Source organism: Podarcis erhardii, assembly GCF_964252035.2.
Source record: "Podarcis erhardii genome assembly, chromosome: 2".
Taxonomy (NCBI): Eukaryota; Metazoa; Chordata; class Lepidosauria; order Squamata; family Lacertidae; genus Podarcis; species Podarcis erhardii.
The window spans coordinates 39,611,430-39,629,802 of NC_138498.1; the positions used below are offsets into that span (position 1 = coordinate 39,611,430).

Sequence of the window (18,373 nt, forward strand, 5' to 3'; positions counted from 1 at the left end):
CCTTTCCCTTTCTTACCCTATTAGATTCCTGTTTTGCAAGTTTTAAGGGTTAAATGCCATCTTCATCCACTTAACAAAGGCTGCTGCTGGTGCATGATGAAACATGTAGGACACAAAATGTGCATCATAATTCCTTTGTTCTGTGTGGTTTTATTTCTCCTGTTATTAGTGTCTGTTAAACGAAACAGGTGAAAACTTAACAAGTTGAATCGAAACTGGAATGATTTATAATTTTCTTGAAACCAGGAACCTTAAGCCTGTCTGTCTATGTATGGGTTTTGCTTCCTCTTAAGGAGCGGCATACATATTATATTGAGCAACTTCATTGATTAGGTTGCCCTTTTGGTTATATCTCTCTGCTGTTGATAGATTGACTGCTTGCAGCATAATCCTATGCATGTCTATCCAGAAGTAAGTCTCATTAAATTCAATGGGATTTACTTCCAGTTTAGTGTATATGATTGCAGCCACATGTCCAGGGGGCTAATATTAGTTGCCCAATATATTCAGTGGCTCTTCTCCTTTTACAATGAAAGGTAAAGTTACAGGTGACAGGCAAATGGTATTATGGAGTAGGTGAGTACAGTGGTACCTCGGGTTAAGTACTTAATTCGTTCCGGAGGTCTGTACTTAACCTGAAACTGTTCATAACCTGAAGCACCACTTTAGCTAATGGGGCCTCCTGCTGCCGCCATGCCGCCGGAGCACGATTTCTGTTCTCATCCTGAAGTAAAGTTCTTAACCCGAGGTACTATTTCTGGGTTAGTGGAGTCTGTAACGTGAAGCGTATGTAACCCGAGGTACCACTGTATTATAGAAAAGGAAATGAACAACAATTAGTGTTATGAATGTTGAATGGTATTTATATAAATATATTACATTTGATATATTTGCTCACGTTGTATTTGCATAGTTGTAGAATTTGCATTGGTTACTCTACACATTTTAGTCTCATTGCTTAGCAGGTTTTTTTTAAAAAAATAGATGTCCCTCCCTAAAATAATTAAGCCTGCCCAAGTAGGATAACATTCAAGTTCTTCTACTTTTGACATGCCCCAATAGGATAGGATACTAGCCCAATTACATCTGGGAAGAGTATAGAAAGCAGACACTGCCTACACAGAGCACTCTAATATTGGCCTATCTAGATAGACAGTAGAAAACAGGACTGGAGCAAGGATAGAGATAATATGCAAGATCTGATGCAGAAATAGCTGGAACCCTCCTTCCCTACCTTAAGCACCAAACACTTTCCATTAACCCATCCATGAAATTCTATGGGCACTTTGCTAGTGGTAGTGAGTAGTGCTTGAAAAAAGTAGTGTGTTTTTCCTTTTAGAGTTCAGGCTTCTTAAAGCATTACATATGGTGTCCTTACACAAACCTTGTAAGAGATGTAGCTGGTAGTGTGAAGGAAGATAAAACTAAGGCTGAGAAGGCAAGGCTTGAGGGAGTGTGGCATGCCTAAGATAATCTTCTTAGTCCAGGTTCAACATTTCCAGCTAAAGATGACTCAAAATATCAGGTCTGAGGAAAAAGGTTTGTATGGTATCTTGAAAACAGTAGATACAGTTTAATGTATCAATGGACTACAGTGGTACCTCTTGATGCGAAAGGGATCCGTTCCGGAGCCCTGTTCTCATCCTGAAGCGAACGTAAGACGCGTGTCGCATTTTGCTGCTTCTGCGCATGCGCGCGACGTCATTTTGAGCGCATGCGCGAGCAGCGAAACCTGGAAGTAACACGCTCCATTTCAGAGCACAACCTGAAAATATTCATCCCGAAGCTACTTCAAGGCAAGGTATGACTGTACCAGTAGTCTGTCTCTGTGTAAAGTAAGATTTGGCTTGGGGGTGCCATTTATAGCAGTTATTTCACATTAATGAATACAACTCCCTGAAGCCTTTGACATATATTGGAGATTATGAAGCGACATAACTTGCTGAAATGGCATAACAAAATGGAAGAGGGCTTCATTTCTGGATTTAGCCATGTAAAAATAGGTGATAAACAGCTACATCCTCGTGACTTCATCAGAGCAGATTCAGTGGCCAAGTTATCTTGGTAATCTTTATATCAAAGTGGTTCAGCTTTTGTGGAAAGATGTGGGCTCTTAGAGCTTGTTCAGTTGCTATTTCTTATGCAAAGGTGGATATGAATCTTGGGTTTGTGAGCTGCACCCCTGACACCTCACAACGCACGGAAGGTAATGGCTGTATTTAAATGAATGCTATATCTTTCTCCTCAAACCTTGTGATATAGAAGCCACTAGAAAAGCAGGTTCTACCTCAGGGAATCAGGGTCGTACATTTAAATAAACATAGCACTGTACAGATGAAGTATTCTAACTAAAATGCAGCAGTAGCTGCTGAACATAGGCTCCAGCTGCTGAGAAGGTGGGGATTGTGCTTGCATTGCTACGACACACACTCAGTTTCACCATGTGTTGAAGTTTGACAGGGAGGGGTAGAGTGGGGAGAGAAGTAGCATCTGAACAGTTCCTGAGCTTTGAAATGCTTCTTCCTGAATCGGTCTGAGCAGACAGGAATGCTGCTGTTTAATTTGTAATTTAATGCGTAGTGTTTAACACTGACATAGTTCTTGTTGAAACATGCATTGCATATTGCACAACTTGATTCCACTTATGGGCTTGTTTTTCTGCACCTGTTGATAGCGCACCTGTTGTGAAATGATGGATTGCCAACAGGTAGCACTACTTGATTTCTTTCAGATACACTTTTGAAATAAGGCATGTCTGTATTGAATGTAAAACGCAGCATTGGCTGCTGAATGTACTCTCCTGTTGACAGACAATATTTGCATTATGTGCCTTTGTCGGCTGTGTTTTCTGTGAGCCTGTGCTGGTTGCCAGCATGACACTGACGCAGGCTAGGAAAAGTGTAGCATGAGGACCTATGTGATACTTTTCTGGTTTGGGAAACCTTAGTTAACCTTAGTTAAAGATTTGATGACCAAACGAGATAAGACTTTTAAAAATGCAAATTGCATGGGGTGGTCATTAGTATACTAATGGGAGATGTTCTCTCAGTAACACTAGCTCAGAAAAGGGGTTTTGCTCAGGATTGCAGCAGGCAAAGGAAAGGTTAAATTCCCTCTGCATGTCTTTGATCCCATTGGTTTTCAGCCTCCCCTCCCATTGATTAATTTGCTTTAATCTGCACATTAGGTGCAGTGATGCCTTTAAAGATAAGGTGTAGCTTGGTCCTGAGGCTCTGATATCTGTGCATGTTGACTTATGGATACGTTTGAAATAGTTTGTGGCAAAGCTCCTGCAATTGGTCTATAACTACGAGAAGCCTGTACTGAATAACTTTACAATATAAACGCTCTGTGTTGGCAGGCTTGCTTCTAAACCTGCCCCTGTGTAACCAGCAACTTTTTTTGTTAGCCCTGCAGGGCGTAGCACACCAAGTTCTTGCGTGACAGCGATGTCCTCATCTTGAAGTAGCCTAGGGCATAGAAACTTATTAAGTTGTGCTTAATTTCTTTTCATAAGAGATACAGTACACAAATGTGAGTAATGACTTTAAAATAAAGTATCCTAGGCAGCAAGTTAGTGAAAAGAAGTACCTTAAGAACTATTTTTATTTGCATCTTAAGAAAAGGGCATTTCTCTGAGAATTGTCCCTGCTCTCAAGCATTGTTTGGTAAATACTGCTGTGCTGTGGTAGACTGTGCCCCAGGTTAGAGATAGCCCTGCTATGCAGTTCTTTAGTCCCAGGGGCACAAAAAACAGAAGTGTAGCTATGAGGGTTGCCCATATACCTATGTTTGATGTCTCTAATTGTGAAGAGCCTTTAACCTAGATTTTTAGACACATTGATGTGGAGGTTTGCTGCCTGCCTTTGGCTGACATGTCTCTTAGATGGGTGGAGGGTAGGTTCTAAGCTGATTCCCTTCTTTGTCCCTTCCCTTTCTTTTTGGAAGAAAGTGACAAGAAGTGCATTATCCTGCCCCCCACCCTCACTCACCACCAGACCATTTTGGAGGTTCAATTCCAGTTTGGGCTCAAATTAAGTTCATTCAAAAATTTATGTGAATTGCTAAGTCCCTGATTTGTATGCTCATTTAAATTGGGTACAAAGAAAGTTGTTTTATTCCATGTTGTACCATTGATCTAACCATCTCTGTATGATCTACTCTGACTGGCAATATCTGTGCAGGGTTTCAGCAAGGTTTTCCCCTCCAGCCCTACTTGGAGAATCTGAGGATGAAGTCTGGAGCATTTTGTGCTATACAGCTGTTCTGTGGTTCCTCCCCTAAGTTGTGTCAAGCAACTATTATTTATAGAACAATGTTATCGATCCTGTGAACAGAAGAAAGTTCACCGAAGGGGCCTTGTAGTCCCTTCCTCTCCCCTGTGTTCCCTTAAAGAGGGAAGTGAGGGAGTGGGAAGCTGGTCAGAACTGGATGAAGGTTGCTTGTAGCAGTGGGGTTCTGCTTGCACAAAGTACTTGCCTAAGTTTGGTCACTTTCCCCCTTTCCTAGCAACATCATGGCCCATCCCATGCTCTTCATGGGGGTCTCCCAGTCCTTTGGACAAGATTTTCAGGTGGTGCAGGGGGCTGCAGAGTGAAGGAGGGAATGGGAATAATAATAATAATAATAATTTATTATTTGTACCCTGCCCATCTGGCTGGGTTTCCCCAGCCACTCTGGGCGGCTTCCATAGAAACCAAAAATACACTAAAATATCACAGATTAAAAACTTGCCTTAAGATGTCTTCTGAATGTCAGGTAGTTAGGTAGTTATTTATCGCTTTGACACCTGATGGGAGGGCGTTCCACAGGGCAGGCGCCACTACCGAGAAGGCCCTCTGCCTGGTTCCCTGTAGCTTTGCTTCTCGCAATGAGGGGACCGCCAGGGAAGTTCCCTTCATGTAAGAAAACCAAAGCTGAGAGCCTCCGGATTCTAATAGTAGCCAGCCCAAGTGCATGCTTCCTGTGGCTTATATGAAACTTGTCCTAATTTGGGTATAGGCTCCTCCTTGACCCAGGTGATTTCCTCTTGAAATCATTCCTCAACTGTTATACTCTCCTTCACTTTTAGTAATGTGTGGTGGGCAAATGGGACTAGAGACGGTGAATTGCTTGTCTGACCTGTGAGGGGTGCTGAAGAGCAATTGACTGTGCTCTCTTCAATCTTCCCTTAAGGTTGGGCACAGCCCATTGCTCATAGTTTACTGGAGCCAGAGGGTAACTGCAAATTCCCATCTGTTTGGCAGCAAGATGTACCTGCTGCCAAGCAGTCATGCCAGTCTTAAATAGTGATGATTTGTATAGCTTGGGGAAGATTTCCCAGAGGTAATGCTGATTCTTACATCTTACAAAGGCAAAACCAAAGTGGGTTATGCAGACAATTAGGAGGTGTGTCAGGTTTTACCCTGATTACTAAGAAACTAGTTCTTGTTTGTACCTTGCACCATGTTATTTCAAAAGCAACAAAACCAGATCTGACACTTCTGTCGCTAGGATACGCCAATGGTTTTCTTTAATTTGTAGGTGGTGTAATTATTTAAAAGAGAGAGAGCTGCATTCCTCTCAGCAGGCTGGTTAGTTTGGCACATGTTATGCGCCCCCATTAATATGGAAGGAACGTGGTGTAACTTTGGACTGCCCAAGGCATATAATAGACACCTTCCCCTGCTTTAAACATAATGTGCTGTGGCCTTTTAAAGTTCCTGAAGACAAGACAAAGCAAACATATTATTGGCTTCCTAATTAGAAATAGGTTTCTTCAGCTGAGACCTTTGCACACCTTTTGTTGCTTCAGGAGAGAGTCAGTATGAAAGCACCACCTCTCTCTCATCTATGCTATAAAATGAGTTCCAAGTCTCATTGAACTTGGTGGAATGTAGTTTGAATGCACCTGGATAGGATCTTACAAGCAAATAATCTAGATATATCCCCATGTGATAGTTTTCCACCATGACTATTTCGCCCATCTCTGCTTCACAGTGGTACCTCGACTTAAGAACTTACTTCGTTCTGGAGGTCCGTTCTTAACCTGAAACTGTTCTTAACCTGAGGTACCACTTTAGCTAATGGGGCTTCCCACTGCTGCCAGGCTGCTGCCGTGTGATTTCTGTTCTCATCCTGAAGCAAAGTTCTTAACCCGAGGTCCTATTTCTGGGTTAGCAGAGTCTGTAACCTGAAGCGTCTGTAACCTGAAGTACCACTGTGTTGTCATTATTCATCCAAACTCTAAAACACATCTATGTTGTAACTAAGTATAGAACTCCTGATCTGTAGTTATTGTCAAAGATAACCAACTATTTTATGTATGTGCTTTAGGAACTTTATTGGGTTTTTCTTTATAACAACTCTATGAATTTGAGAAGTACTACTCCCATGTTACAGATGTGGAGGTAGGGGAGAGAGTGAGTCACCTAGCCAGTAAAAATTTCCTCCAGAGAAGCCACGGCGCTAAAAAGACAAGCGAGTCCTAAAACATTTGGGAAGAAATTAAAATCAAATGAAATGCCTTCTAAAAAGGATTTTTTTTTTTTTTACGCTGCTGCAAAATACCATTGCAAAGGAGGCTGCCTTAGCAGGGAACCTAGGCCTGGCCACAGAAAAGATCCTCTCCCTTGTCTGTTCCAAGTGCAGATCAGATGTTAGGGGGACACACTGTTTAGCCTTAACTGATGATCTCAATGAGAGAGTAAGCCTATAGACTATATCTCTATTCTGATAAACTATTCTGCACTTGGCTCATGTTAAGTTGATACTTCAGCATGTGATTCTTAGCCCTATAGTTGATTCACTTCGTGTTGTGAATGAAAGGACACGTTGGGAGGTCCTAAGGGACTTTAGTTCTGGCCTTGAGTCCTGTGTACATATTGCCATCTTAACTGACGGAATGTGGAACTAGTTCCAACTCCTTTTAGGTGATTAGAATCATAGAATGGTAGAGCTGGAAGGGACAGTGAGGGTCATCTAGTCCAGTCCCCTTCAATGCTGGAATATGTCACCCAATGTGGGGCTTGAAGACACAGCTCTGAGATTGAGAGTCTCATGGTCTACTGAGTGAGCTATCCCAGACTTAAGAAGAGTCCTGACAATGACTTGCAGCCAGCCAAGGCCTTATGTTTATGTACACTGACAAACCAAAAGGTATTCTGAATCAGAAAGATCCAGCTATGTCTATGATAACATCTTTTATGCAGTCAAGCCTATTGGTTTAACCTCTTTTCATGGATTTATGTCACAGGTGAAAATCCCTATATAGTCTGGTGATTGCTCAACAATGTTTATGATGTGAACATCTCTCTAAAATCTCCGTCAAGATATTGAGTTAGCGCTCCGAAAGATTTAAGTAATATTACATATATCTCTGCAAGGCTCCTGATTTTAGCGGGGGGGGGGGGGGCTTCTTTCTGGCACAAATATAGCTGGCATTTTTAACATTGTTAGCAGGGAAGTGTCAAGGTCTGTTGAAAGTCCTCTGCTACTAGCATCCTTTTTATTTAAAAGCCTTAAACTGATCCTAATCCTCAAGGTGTTCTCTGTACGTTGCAATGTAGTCTTCATTAATGCTACTTTTAAGATCATGAAATGCTGTTTATTAAAACCTAAAACAAAGCAGGTGCATAGCCTCGGGGAGTTTTTGTTGCATATGCACTGTAGTTGAAATTACTTAAGTCTGTAAATAGTTGTTCCATAGGAGGAAATACTTCTAGGGTTGGGCTATGGTCCTTTAATTTTAACTCCTGGCCATATTTATCTGGAAGGCTTCCTTCCTACTGGAGTGACAAAACATAGGCTAAAATAAAGTACCCAGTCTGGAGTCTCTGAACGTTTAAATGAATGGGTAAAAATGAATAACTCATAGGGATATTCTTTGGGTTGCTTTAGTCATTGCTCTTTTAGTTTAAGAAACTTCTGGCACGATCCAGCCCACACTTTCATAATTAAATACAACACTATCATTCAGACTGCAACACTGACTTGCACAGTTTCCCTTGTGAAATGCTTTCTCCTCAGCTCCAATAGAGCTTGTTTTGGTGTCCTATTGAGCCATACCCATGGTGACTTGTATGATTCGATGGTGGATGCTACTGCTAGGGGAAAAAATGTGGTGTTCACTTGCAGTAGTATAAAATTTCAGGATATCCATACATATAAGTGTCTCTTGTTCCATGTACATATTTACATATAATAACTTAGGGAAGGAGAAAAGTTCTTTCTTTCTTTTGATATACGTTCTAAGGCTAGTTTAGATTGCATTGCAAATGACTGTATCCTCAGTGCATTTGGTTAAACAAACTAAACCTGCTACCAGTCCAAAATCCCAGATAGCAGCCATGATTATTATTTTGTTTCTCGGTTAATTCATGTTGTGCAAGAGCACTGGGAGTAGCCAGAAATGTGCAGTTTGGGTGGACATTGGCTAATGTGTGTCATAGCTTCACAGTCTTGAGGCTTACATTTGATGACAGGTTTACTGACTAAAACAGGTGAAGATTGCGAAATTGCTTAAATCATAACAGTGTATAACAATATATTGTAGACTCAGATTGCATCTGGCCCCTGAGCAGTAGAGAATAAAACCCAAGCGAGAGCGATCAAAATGTTAACATTCTGCTTCTCATATTTTCTTTGCTATCTTGAACATTTTGGTCATGTCTAGTTTTTTCTTCTTTTATGGTGATTCCCATTTTGGCATCCTAAAGCTGTCAACATTTGTTGCCTGTATGTTGGACTCCAAATGAGCATATTTTTGTATTGCTCCCTCCATCCGTTTCTTATGTGGTGAAGATGCATCATAGAGATTTGCAAAGCCATGAGGGCTTTTAAGTCCTACAGAACTAGCAGGGTGGTAGAGCTCTCTGCCAAAGTAGAGAGTGGGTAAATATGAGACTAAACCAGTTTACACAGTTTCCTTTTGGCTAGGCTGAATGATTACGCGTCCGGAAATTGCTAAGGCAAGAACGGAGAAGATAGAAAGGCTTTCAGCATCTGTAGCAAACTAAGCTGCTTAGGTTATAGGATTACTTTACATCTTGCATTTCCCCAAATTTGGGATATGTTTTGAAAATGCAACAAGGTCCCATAGGAACAGGGATTTATCTGAAGCAAGACAGATCAAAAGCCTGAATTTGGAGACATGCTGAGCCAAACCATGGTTTGGCCATTGGAAATGTGACAGGAGCAGGACCAGGGGAGGAGTGAAGTGGCTACATTCTCATCTCTGGAAACACACGTTTGTGCTAATACATGGTTTTGCTTGGTGTTCCGTGCGAACCAGACTATATTCTACTTACAGCTTCTATATCAAGCCTGAAAAATGGATTCTTTTAAAAAAACAAAAACAAAAAATCCTGTCTTTTAGGATCGTCTCTTCCTGTTCCATCATTTTTAGTAACACATTTTTTTCTTTCACTTTTCAGGCACAACTTTTTAAACACGGCAAAAGGGAAGACTGTTTGCCGTATGGTAAGACACTTCGTAATATTATAAATATCTTAATTCCCGTTACGGGAATGACAATGATCGTAAGGCAGCCAAAGTTACTTGTTTATTTTATTCATTTATCCGAAGATTGCAGGGTGGCTCGCAACATAAAAATACAAAATAAGAACACAAAATACATAATAAAACAAAAACATTTTTAAGTCCTGTTGGTTTCACAGAGAGAGTTTTGTAGCATCTGCTTGGATTCTGAGAACTGTGAACTGGAAAGGTTAACCCCCTGGGTCCCCAAAAGCTTTGGTGGAGGTTGTGGGCCCCTGTTGAACAACATGGGATGGAGTCTGGGGTGCCGTTGGGAAGAAAAAATCACCCAGAATTGGATAGAGGCAACATGTTTGGGCAAGTTTGGTCCAATATGAGGCAATTTCTTCTATGTCTCATCCTATGCTGTTCTAGGGGAGCTTTTGTTGGGAGGAGTGTGGAAGGGGGGAAGTCAGTTTCTATGGACTTTTGCTGATGGTTCTTCAAATCCAAGTCAATGAACTTAAGTGCTACCCTTTGGTGGAAATGTGCCCAACTTTTTTCACTTTTATAGTGAATTTGGGCATGACTTACAATAGCTAAATTGCTTTATTTTTCTGTACATATTAGCCCATCTCTCACATTGTTTCCTACATAAACATATGTATGTGAGTATGACAGTTGCTGAAAGAGTACCTCTGTTGACCAGTGACATTTTATCACTACTGAATAACACAGATTGACACTAGCCTTAAGCATCAATGTATTTATACGGATAGAGGAAAATAGTGGCTGAATTCAGATGATCGTATCGCAGCTTAATAAACTGACATAAAAATGAGCCCTTTTTGCATGAGCTGACAAACAAACCAGTAAAGCTTTCATCAATTTTAGTTTTCCATTTTGTCTGAACTAGAAAGCTGTCATTAACAGCTTCAAAGCAAGCTAGGATATGCAGCCATCTTCATATCTGAATGAGATCCACAGCACCTTTTAAAATCGGCATATTTACTATGTATTCTGGAAGAATGCTAACTGAATTACAGAGCTATGTAGGTTTTCTGGTTCTTCTATTAATATGGTAGCCTTAGGGACATTCTTTAACATAGTTAAGCATTGCTTCAGGTGACAAATATAACCAGCCTTTCCCCCCCTCTTCCTTTGACTCTAAGTAGTATCATCTTCACTTCAAGTATATTTTCATTCTCTTATGTATAGGAAGGATTCTAGAGAAATAGTAAAGAAAGTACTTTTTTTTTCTATTCACGTTGTAACAAAATCCACAACACACTCAGTATGTATCTCTGGTAATAATAAAATATATTCTTAAAATCCGTCTAACTAGAGGTAGGCGAAAATATATTTATGTTTACTTCAAAAGCCCTCTCTAGGTGGTCTACATTCAGTATCATACAAACCAAAAATATAACATATGTAAGGTTTTAAACCAGGCATAGGCAAACGTGGCCCTCCAGATGTTTTGGGACTACAACTCCCACCATCCCTGACCACTGATCCTGTTAGCTAGGAATGATGGGAATTGTAGTCCCAAAACATCTGGAGGGCCGAGTTTGCCTATGCCTGTTTCAAACTAAAACAGTAGCATAAAACTGGAAATAATTATCCTGAGGGAAAGCTATAACAACGGGTGAAATCCAGTGCCCACCGGTGGAATGGGCATCTACTTGTGAAATGCAGCTTGCCCTTCCTCTCCTCTTCCCTGCATTCCTGTGCACCCACAAATCTGTTTTGGAAGGTTGCTATGTCTTCTGGAACAGATTGGGGGGGGGGTTTGCGCGCGCAGCAAGTAGAGAGGAAAGGCAAGTGCCATTGTATGAGTGGCAAGATTTTGGAGATCACCCAGTATGTTTAAGGATTAAAAAAGGGAAGATATTGTTTAATGAGAACAACTCAAATACTTCTCAATGTTAGTTCCCTTCAGAATTAATCACTCATTTAGAAAAAGGGTGGGTAAGGGAGGGAAAGGTTAGTTAAGCCTTCTACAAAATGTATGGATTTGCTCCTCTGAAACCACAGGTTGCCTAAAGTTTATAGCTAAATGTTTTCCTTCAAAATATGCTTTGAATTTTATTAATCTTTCAGACTGATCCTAATTGGGGCCAATAGAGTTTATAACACACATGCATGTTCACTGAGTTGTGACTACTATACTGAAAGCTGTAAATATCATAACTAACACTTTATAAAGCAATATAGATAAAAGTCTTGCTAGACTTGGAGTTAGAACTTCCCAGAACCTTGTGTCTATCATGGATTAAAGTAATATGAAAAAATAAAAGTATGTCACATTTATTCATGAGACGTTTGTTCACTGCAGCTTCTACAGTACTTGACTGCCTTGATAACTGCAAGCTCTCTGAAAGTAACCAAACACTCCTTCGCAAGCTGGGAGTGAAACTTGTTCAGCGACTTGGCCTGACATTTCTTAAGCCAAAGGTGGCAAAGTGGAGGTTTGTTCTTTTCAGACTCATGTTTTTACTTGCCTCTTCCTTTTATTGGACTAAGGTGAACTATAAAACTATCTTTCATTGTTAGGGGCGGATGAGTAATAGATCACCACATGTTCATTTGGTGATCAGAAGTTATGTTTTAAATATACATGGGTATTCCAGAGATAGAAGCGACTGCTCCCCTGTATTACATTATATTTGTATTTTTGTATTACATTATCAGTTCAGTATTTTGCATATTTTGTTCTGGATTTAAATAATCTTTCCACGGATAAATTCAGGTCAACGTGGAAATTAAAATCCAAGGTGATATGGTGTTCCTGCCCCCCACCTTCAAAAGCAAAACAAAATAAAGTTAGGAATTAGATGTGTGCAGTGTAATCCAACCAGTTTACAGAATTTCCAGTCTTATTCACACTTTGCTTACATTTAAAAAGTCACAATCTCATGGAAATTTATATTCTCAGCCAATTATTGCTTTCTTCATTTTGCTTATTACTTGGGGGGGGGCTCCCTCCCCTTTTATATCTCTTTTCATTAATGTGTTACTATTTTTAGCTTTTTCTTTTGTGTTAGCTGGAAAAAGACATAGGAAACAGCTTCAAATGAAGTCCAAGCTGTCTATTTCCCTTTTGTCAAAACTGACTAGCAAAAGTTTTCCAGTGTTTCAAATGGGAATGTTTACTAGCCCTACGAGGACATACTGGGGATTGATCTTGAGACACCTGTGCAGGCAAAGCATTTGCTTGGCAGCCCAGCTACAGTATTACCAGTACAACAAAGCATGTTGTACCTTGTCCTGGTATCACTGTTGATGATACAGTCCACTTTTTATCCTTAGTTGAGCTGAATATTTTACCTTTAAGAGTTACCTTAAGAAAAGTGTTTATTGTTGCAGATTGCGATCTTTTTGTGTTGCTGTAATTTGCTGTTGTTTTTAATTTTTCAAAATTTAAACATAAGGTTTTCTTCAAACACTTAGTTGGAGAGCTTTATTTTCTATGGCTGGATCTAAAGAAGTGCACTAGTTCTCTATGCCTAGAGGTGGTAACATTTGAACTTTTCTCAAACAATCACCCATCTGTTGCCACGTGTGAAAGCTTTTTGAAACTCCCATTTGAAGGGGCGAATATCAAAAATTCCATGGGGCACACCCTAGATGTTGAGTATGCCTAAAGTATATATTTTGGGGTCTGAAAGTTTCTCACAGTCCTCATAAACAAAATGAGTACTTATCTCATGAGGACACAAAAGGGATTTTTTTTTAAAGAGTTATGGTTTACATATTGCTTGTATGAATCCCCTGATATTTATGCCATTGGGCATATGAGCAGTCATTGCTTGAATTAATGTGCTGTATTCCTTTGGAAATAAACAGATGAGTGTTTTTGTTATTTAAAGTGTTTTATTATTTTAATAAGTGGGACGCGGGTGGCGCTGTGGGTAAAACCTCAGTGCCTAGGACTTGCCGATGGTATGGTCGGCGGTTCGAATCCCCGCGGCGGGGTGAACTCCCGTCGTTCGGTCCCAGCTCCTGCCCACCTAGCAGTTCGAAAGCACCCCTAAGTGCAAGTAGATAAATAGGGACCGCTTTATAGCGGGAAGGTAAACGGCGTTTCCGTGTGCTGCGCTGGTGCTGGCTCGCCAGCTGCAGCTTTGTCACGCTGGCCACATGACCCGGAAGTGTCTTCGGACGGCGCTGGCTCACGGCCTCTAGAGCGAGATGAGCACGCAACCCTAGAGTCGGACACGACTGGCCCGTACGGGCAGGGGTACCTTTACCTTTACTTTACTTTATTATTTTAATAAGTGATGCAACAGTAAGCAAGCAGCAACTGACCACAGGCAACTTCCCTGAGGAACATTGAAGAAGCCTTCTTAAGTTGTGGCTGCTAGGTGCTATTCCCTACAGAAGAGAAATGCATTTGAAAGTTAATAACTTACATTTTGAAGTACACTACATTGATGTTTTTGAAGGGGATACATATAATGTATGAGTAAACTCTTTGACCTTTTCGGAATATAATAAATATTCCAAGTTTCTCTTTCTAGGTATCAACGGGGTTTCCGATCTTTAGCTGCAAATTTGCAGTTTTCTGCAAGTAGTCCTGCTGTACAGGAAGCAATAAATGCAACGGCTGTCAAGGAGGAGGAGGAAGAAGAGGAATATGACATCCCAGGAGAGGTTGAAAATGTTATAGGTGTGTTTGATGAAAATGGGAAGCAGTGTAAAGTCTGATACCATCGCCAGTGTGAACATGGGGTTGTATCCCATTAGTGTAAGGACTTCTGGCTGTATAGCAGGCCTTTATTTTTTCTTCCTGCAAACCCCCTCCCCCCATCTAATCTGGGGGAAACCTGCAGAACAGATTTGGGTAAGGTGTGGGGGGGGGCACACAGGGAGAGAAGAGGGAGAGGAAATCACTTTGTGCAGGCTTATCTCTTCAGATGGGATGGCTTCACTAAATACAGCTGTGGTTTCTTTGTTTGCTTCTAATGATCTCCTTCCTCCTTATGGTTAACCTGCAAAGCAAGAATATAAATGATTTAAGTCAAGGTCTCTTTTAACATTTAAGGGGTAATAGTGCTATAATTCTTGTAGGTGCTCTTGACTTTTGCTTTTCTCTCTGCCTCCCTTTTCTGTCGGTGGTTGCTGATAGCGTCACTTTGTGCTGCGTTGTGCATCCTTTCCTGCCTTCTTACAATGTTTTGAATGTTCTATCATTCTTAAAAAGATGTATTTTCCCCTCACTTTTTTGAATAAAAAGGTGTCTGCTCACTGTCCATTGTATTCTCTTCAGCAAAGATAAATAAAAGCTTTTATTTCCTTCCAATGCCACCCTCAGGAGGAAGGCACCACAAATACCTTTCATTGAGACGGGTTTGAGGATATCTCTTGATGTGGCTAGAACTAGTGAAGCGGTGAATGAAGGCCACTTATTTTCCCCAGGATAAGGAGCCTGATCTAGAAAAGGCCTGTGACAAAATATAGACCTATGGATGCTTTTAGCTTCCTACTGTGATTTATATTTCAAAAACATATGTTTTTCCAGAGCAATTGCTGATTGGACTGAAAGACAAGGACACCATTGTCAGATGGTCTGCAGCAAAAGGGTGGGTATCCTCAAATCAAGTGATTACAGTGATTAATATGTAAATATCCATTAACTAAAGCCACTTGGTTGGTTGGTTATTTGAATTCAGTACCTAGAATTCAGTGCCAGCTCTTACTACCACCTACCTCCTGTTTTCTAGGCTCCCAAGTCCACAGATCTTCCCTTTGTACTAATTAATTACTGGACTTTTTGGGAGGTTTGTCCTCAAGCAGCCATATTGGGCAGCTGATTCTAGTACTGTATTCTTTAAAGTATTCTTAAACACTTTAAAGGAAAATGAGCTCCAGTTCAGAGTAAGGAAGCATCATCTTTATTTTTTATGTCAGGGAAAATGTCTGTTGAGACCTGTAGCATGCAGTGGCTAGGGATGCTGGGAGTTGTGGTTTTCAGCATCTGAAGGGCCACTGATTAGCCCTGGATCTCTGGCCTGGATGTTACACAAAGCAGGTATGGGGGGTGGGGTGGGTTGGACAAGGAAAACAGAAGCAGAAAATCCAAAGACTGGGTGTTGAAGTGAGTTCTGCACTTCAGTCTCAGTCTGAAAATGGAGACTACAGATCAGTTTAGATTCTACTAGGTGCCTTCAGGTATCGGGCTACACCTAGGATGAGATGAAGAAGCAATGGCTGATCCCCATCTTTGAAAATCAGATGTGTCTCATGCCTTAAGCAAAACACACAGGTTCCTGATAAATCAGACAGCAGATGTAAAGTGACGCATAACAGTATTTATATTATTAAAGCCAGATATTAATTTTGGGCGGTGTACTAGGTAAGAGAAAATTGAAGCCAAATAAGTTTTACCTAGTGGTTGGAGGACAGGCACCAAAATGCAAAATTCCTCTTCAGGTAGTAGAAAATCATCTTCCTTTGGTTGCACTTTCCTCCTTGAATGGCTAAATAGGGCTATTATTCAAGGTACATAAAAAAGCAAAAGTAATCATGCTGGTCTACGAGGAAAGAACTCCAGAGTTGGGCAAAATCTTTATTAGGACCACCCAAAAAGCTGTGTAAACAAGAACCTGCAAGAATAGAGGGGCCACAAGTTCTGTTCCTAGAACTCTGGAAGGTCTAAAAGAATGCACAGGATGATACCAGCTTCATTGTAGCATGTGACCAATAACAATTTGTGCATTGTTGAATCTAAGCCTTCATGAATTACTGCTTTTTGCAGGATCGGGAGACTGACTGGAAGGCTACCAAAAGAGCTGGCTGATGATGTAGTTGGATCTGTCTTAGATTGCTTCAGGTACCACTTTACATTGTGTACAATGTTTTCCATATGGCATGCAAACTGCAGTGAACTACATCTAGCTCTGGTGTAGTAAGGAGGATATGGATACAACAATTAGAGCAGATGCATATGAGTTAAGGAGTGGAAACTCTCATTGAAAACACTAGCTTTTTTAAAAAAACATTGGCATGAAGAATGGAAATAAGAATATCCTTTACATTGGTTTCTGATGTTTAAAAATTGCGCAATAAATAAAATATCATCATATTAAATAAATAAGTTTGATATCCCTTGAATATTAATTTTAGTAGAAAGTCCCATTGAATGGGTTGTGCTGTGGGTTAAACCACAGAGCCTAGGGCTTGGTGATAAGAAGGTCGGCGGTTCAAATCCCTGCAGCAGGGTGAGCTCCTGTTGCTCAGTTCCTGCTCCTGCCAACCTAGCAGATCAAAAGCACAAAGTGCAAGTAGTTAAATAGGTACTCCCCCGGCAGGAAAGTAAACGGCGTTTCCATGCACTGCTCTGGTTTCGCCAGAAGCGGCTTAGTCATGCTGGCCACATGACCCGGAGGTTGTATGCTGGCTCCCTCGGCCAGTAAAGCGAGATGAGTGCTGCAACCCCAGAGTCGTCCATGACTGGACCTAACGGTCAGGGGTCCCTTTACCTTTACCTTTACCCATTGAACATAATGGGGATTATTTCTCAGTATAAAAGTGCTTAGGCTTGGGTTGCACATTTTTAAAACGGGGGTCAAAAGAAACAGTTTGGGAGAAATTATTTTGCAGTTAGGGGAAAATTTAATATATTACTGTTACTGTTTGATGCCTGGAATATTTAGTTGCTATTGTCATGCTTTTGAAAGCATGCAATTACTGTGTACAGCCAGCTTTCAGACAATAATATATCATCTTATTAAATTCAGAAAAATTAGTTTGAATGCAATCCTTACGTTTTCTAAAATTATAGTTTCCAGGAAACTGATAATGCTTGGCATGGTGGATGTTTGGCTCTGGCGGAATTAGGAAGAAGAGGGTTGTTACTTCCCTCCCGGCTCTCAGATGGTAAGTATCTTGTCATTTAACTAGGTCCTATCTATACTGCTTAACAAAAACAAAACAAAATAGATGACTTGTACAATACAAGGTAATAAGCACAATCAAATGCATGAAAGATTTGATAGACTTTTGTCAGCTTCTGGTCTTGAGAATTTCTTACAGACTGGCAAGTATATTTTTCTTCCCTTAGTATCTTTCTCCCCTCCCCCCCTTATATAGCTTGCTGACTTTGCTTTTATCTCCTGCTATTTCACAGGATTACAGTCATATCTTGGGTTGCAGACGCTTCAGGTTCTGTTTTTTCGGGTTACGGACCCGCCAAAACCTGGAAGTACTGGAACGGGTTACTTCCGGGTTTTGGGGGTTGCGCATGCGCAGAAATGCTAAATCGCGCTATGCGCAGAAGCGCTGAATCGCAACCCGCGCGTGTGCAGACGCACCAATGTGGGTTGCGAACGCTGCGGGTTGCAAACGTGCATCCTGCACGGATCACGTTCGCAACCGAAGCGTCCACTGTACAAACTTGCTTTACTTTTGGGATCTTGTTTCCTTCTCCCATATTTTAGTATTGCCAGACTCTGTTACCTCCCCCCCCCCCCCCGCCAGCAATGCCTTTGATACGCTGCAGTATTCTTTGTGAGTGCTTCCTTTGGAATGTATTTGAAAAAGTCAGTTAGTCCACAGTGCTGCACTTGAACAGTGTATAAGGAGCATGTGGTTCCCTTGCTAACAACAGTTCCATTAGATACCAGTTGGTTTCCAAACCCAATTCAAATGCTGGTTTTGACCTTCATAGCCCTCATTGGCTTTGGACCAGGATACCTGAAGGATGTCTGCTCCAATACGAACTGCCTGGTTATTTAAATCTGCAAGTGGACTCTGTGTCCTGTGAAGTTAGATATCAGTTTAGTGAGAATGTGCAAGAGGGCCTTTTCAATGACTAAATAAATTTTGAAAATGTGTTTGTGTGTGTATAAGAATGTGCAATAAACTACAAGAAGAAGTGCAATATCTCTATACTTGAACAAATGCAAGCTTTCTT

General features: G+C 40.9%; 1 protein-coding gene across 4 annotated transcripts in view; it reads left to right on the forward strand.

The window, feature by feature from the left end:
* The window catches only part of TBCD (tubulin folding cofactor D), a 122,147-nt gene that overhangs the window by 14,232 nt on the left and 89,542 nt on the right, over window positions 1–18,373 (forward strand). For all 4 annotated transcript variants that reach the window (XM_081848643.1, XM_081848646.1, XM_081848645.1 and 1 more), the window contains exons 9-14: window positions 9,414–9,459; window positions 11,795–11,927; window positions 13,980–14,128; window positions 14,981–15,041; window positions 16,217–16,291; window positions 17,243–17,337. In XM_081848643.1, the coding sequence (XP_081704769.1) occupies window positions 9,414–9,459; window positions 11,795–11,927; window positions 13,980–14,128; window positions 14,981–15,041; window positions 16,217–16,291; window positions 17,243–17,337 (559 nt within the window). The remainder of the gene's footprint in view (window positions 1–9,413; window positions 9,460–11,794; window positions 11,928–13,979; window positions 14,129–14,980; window positions 15,042–16,216; window positions 16,292–17,242; window positions 17,338–18,373) is intronic.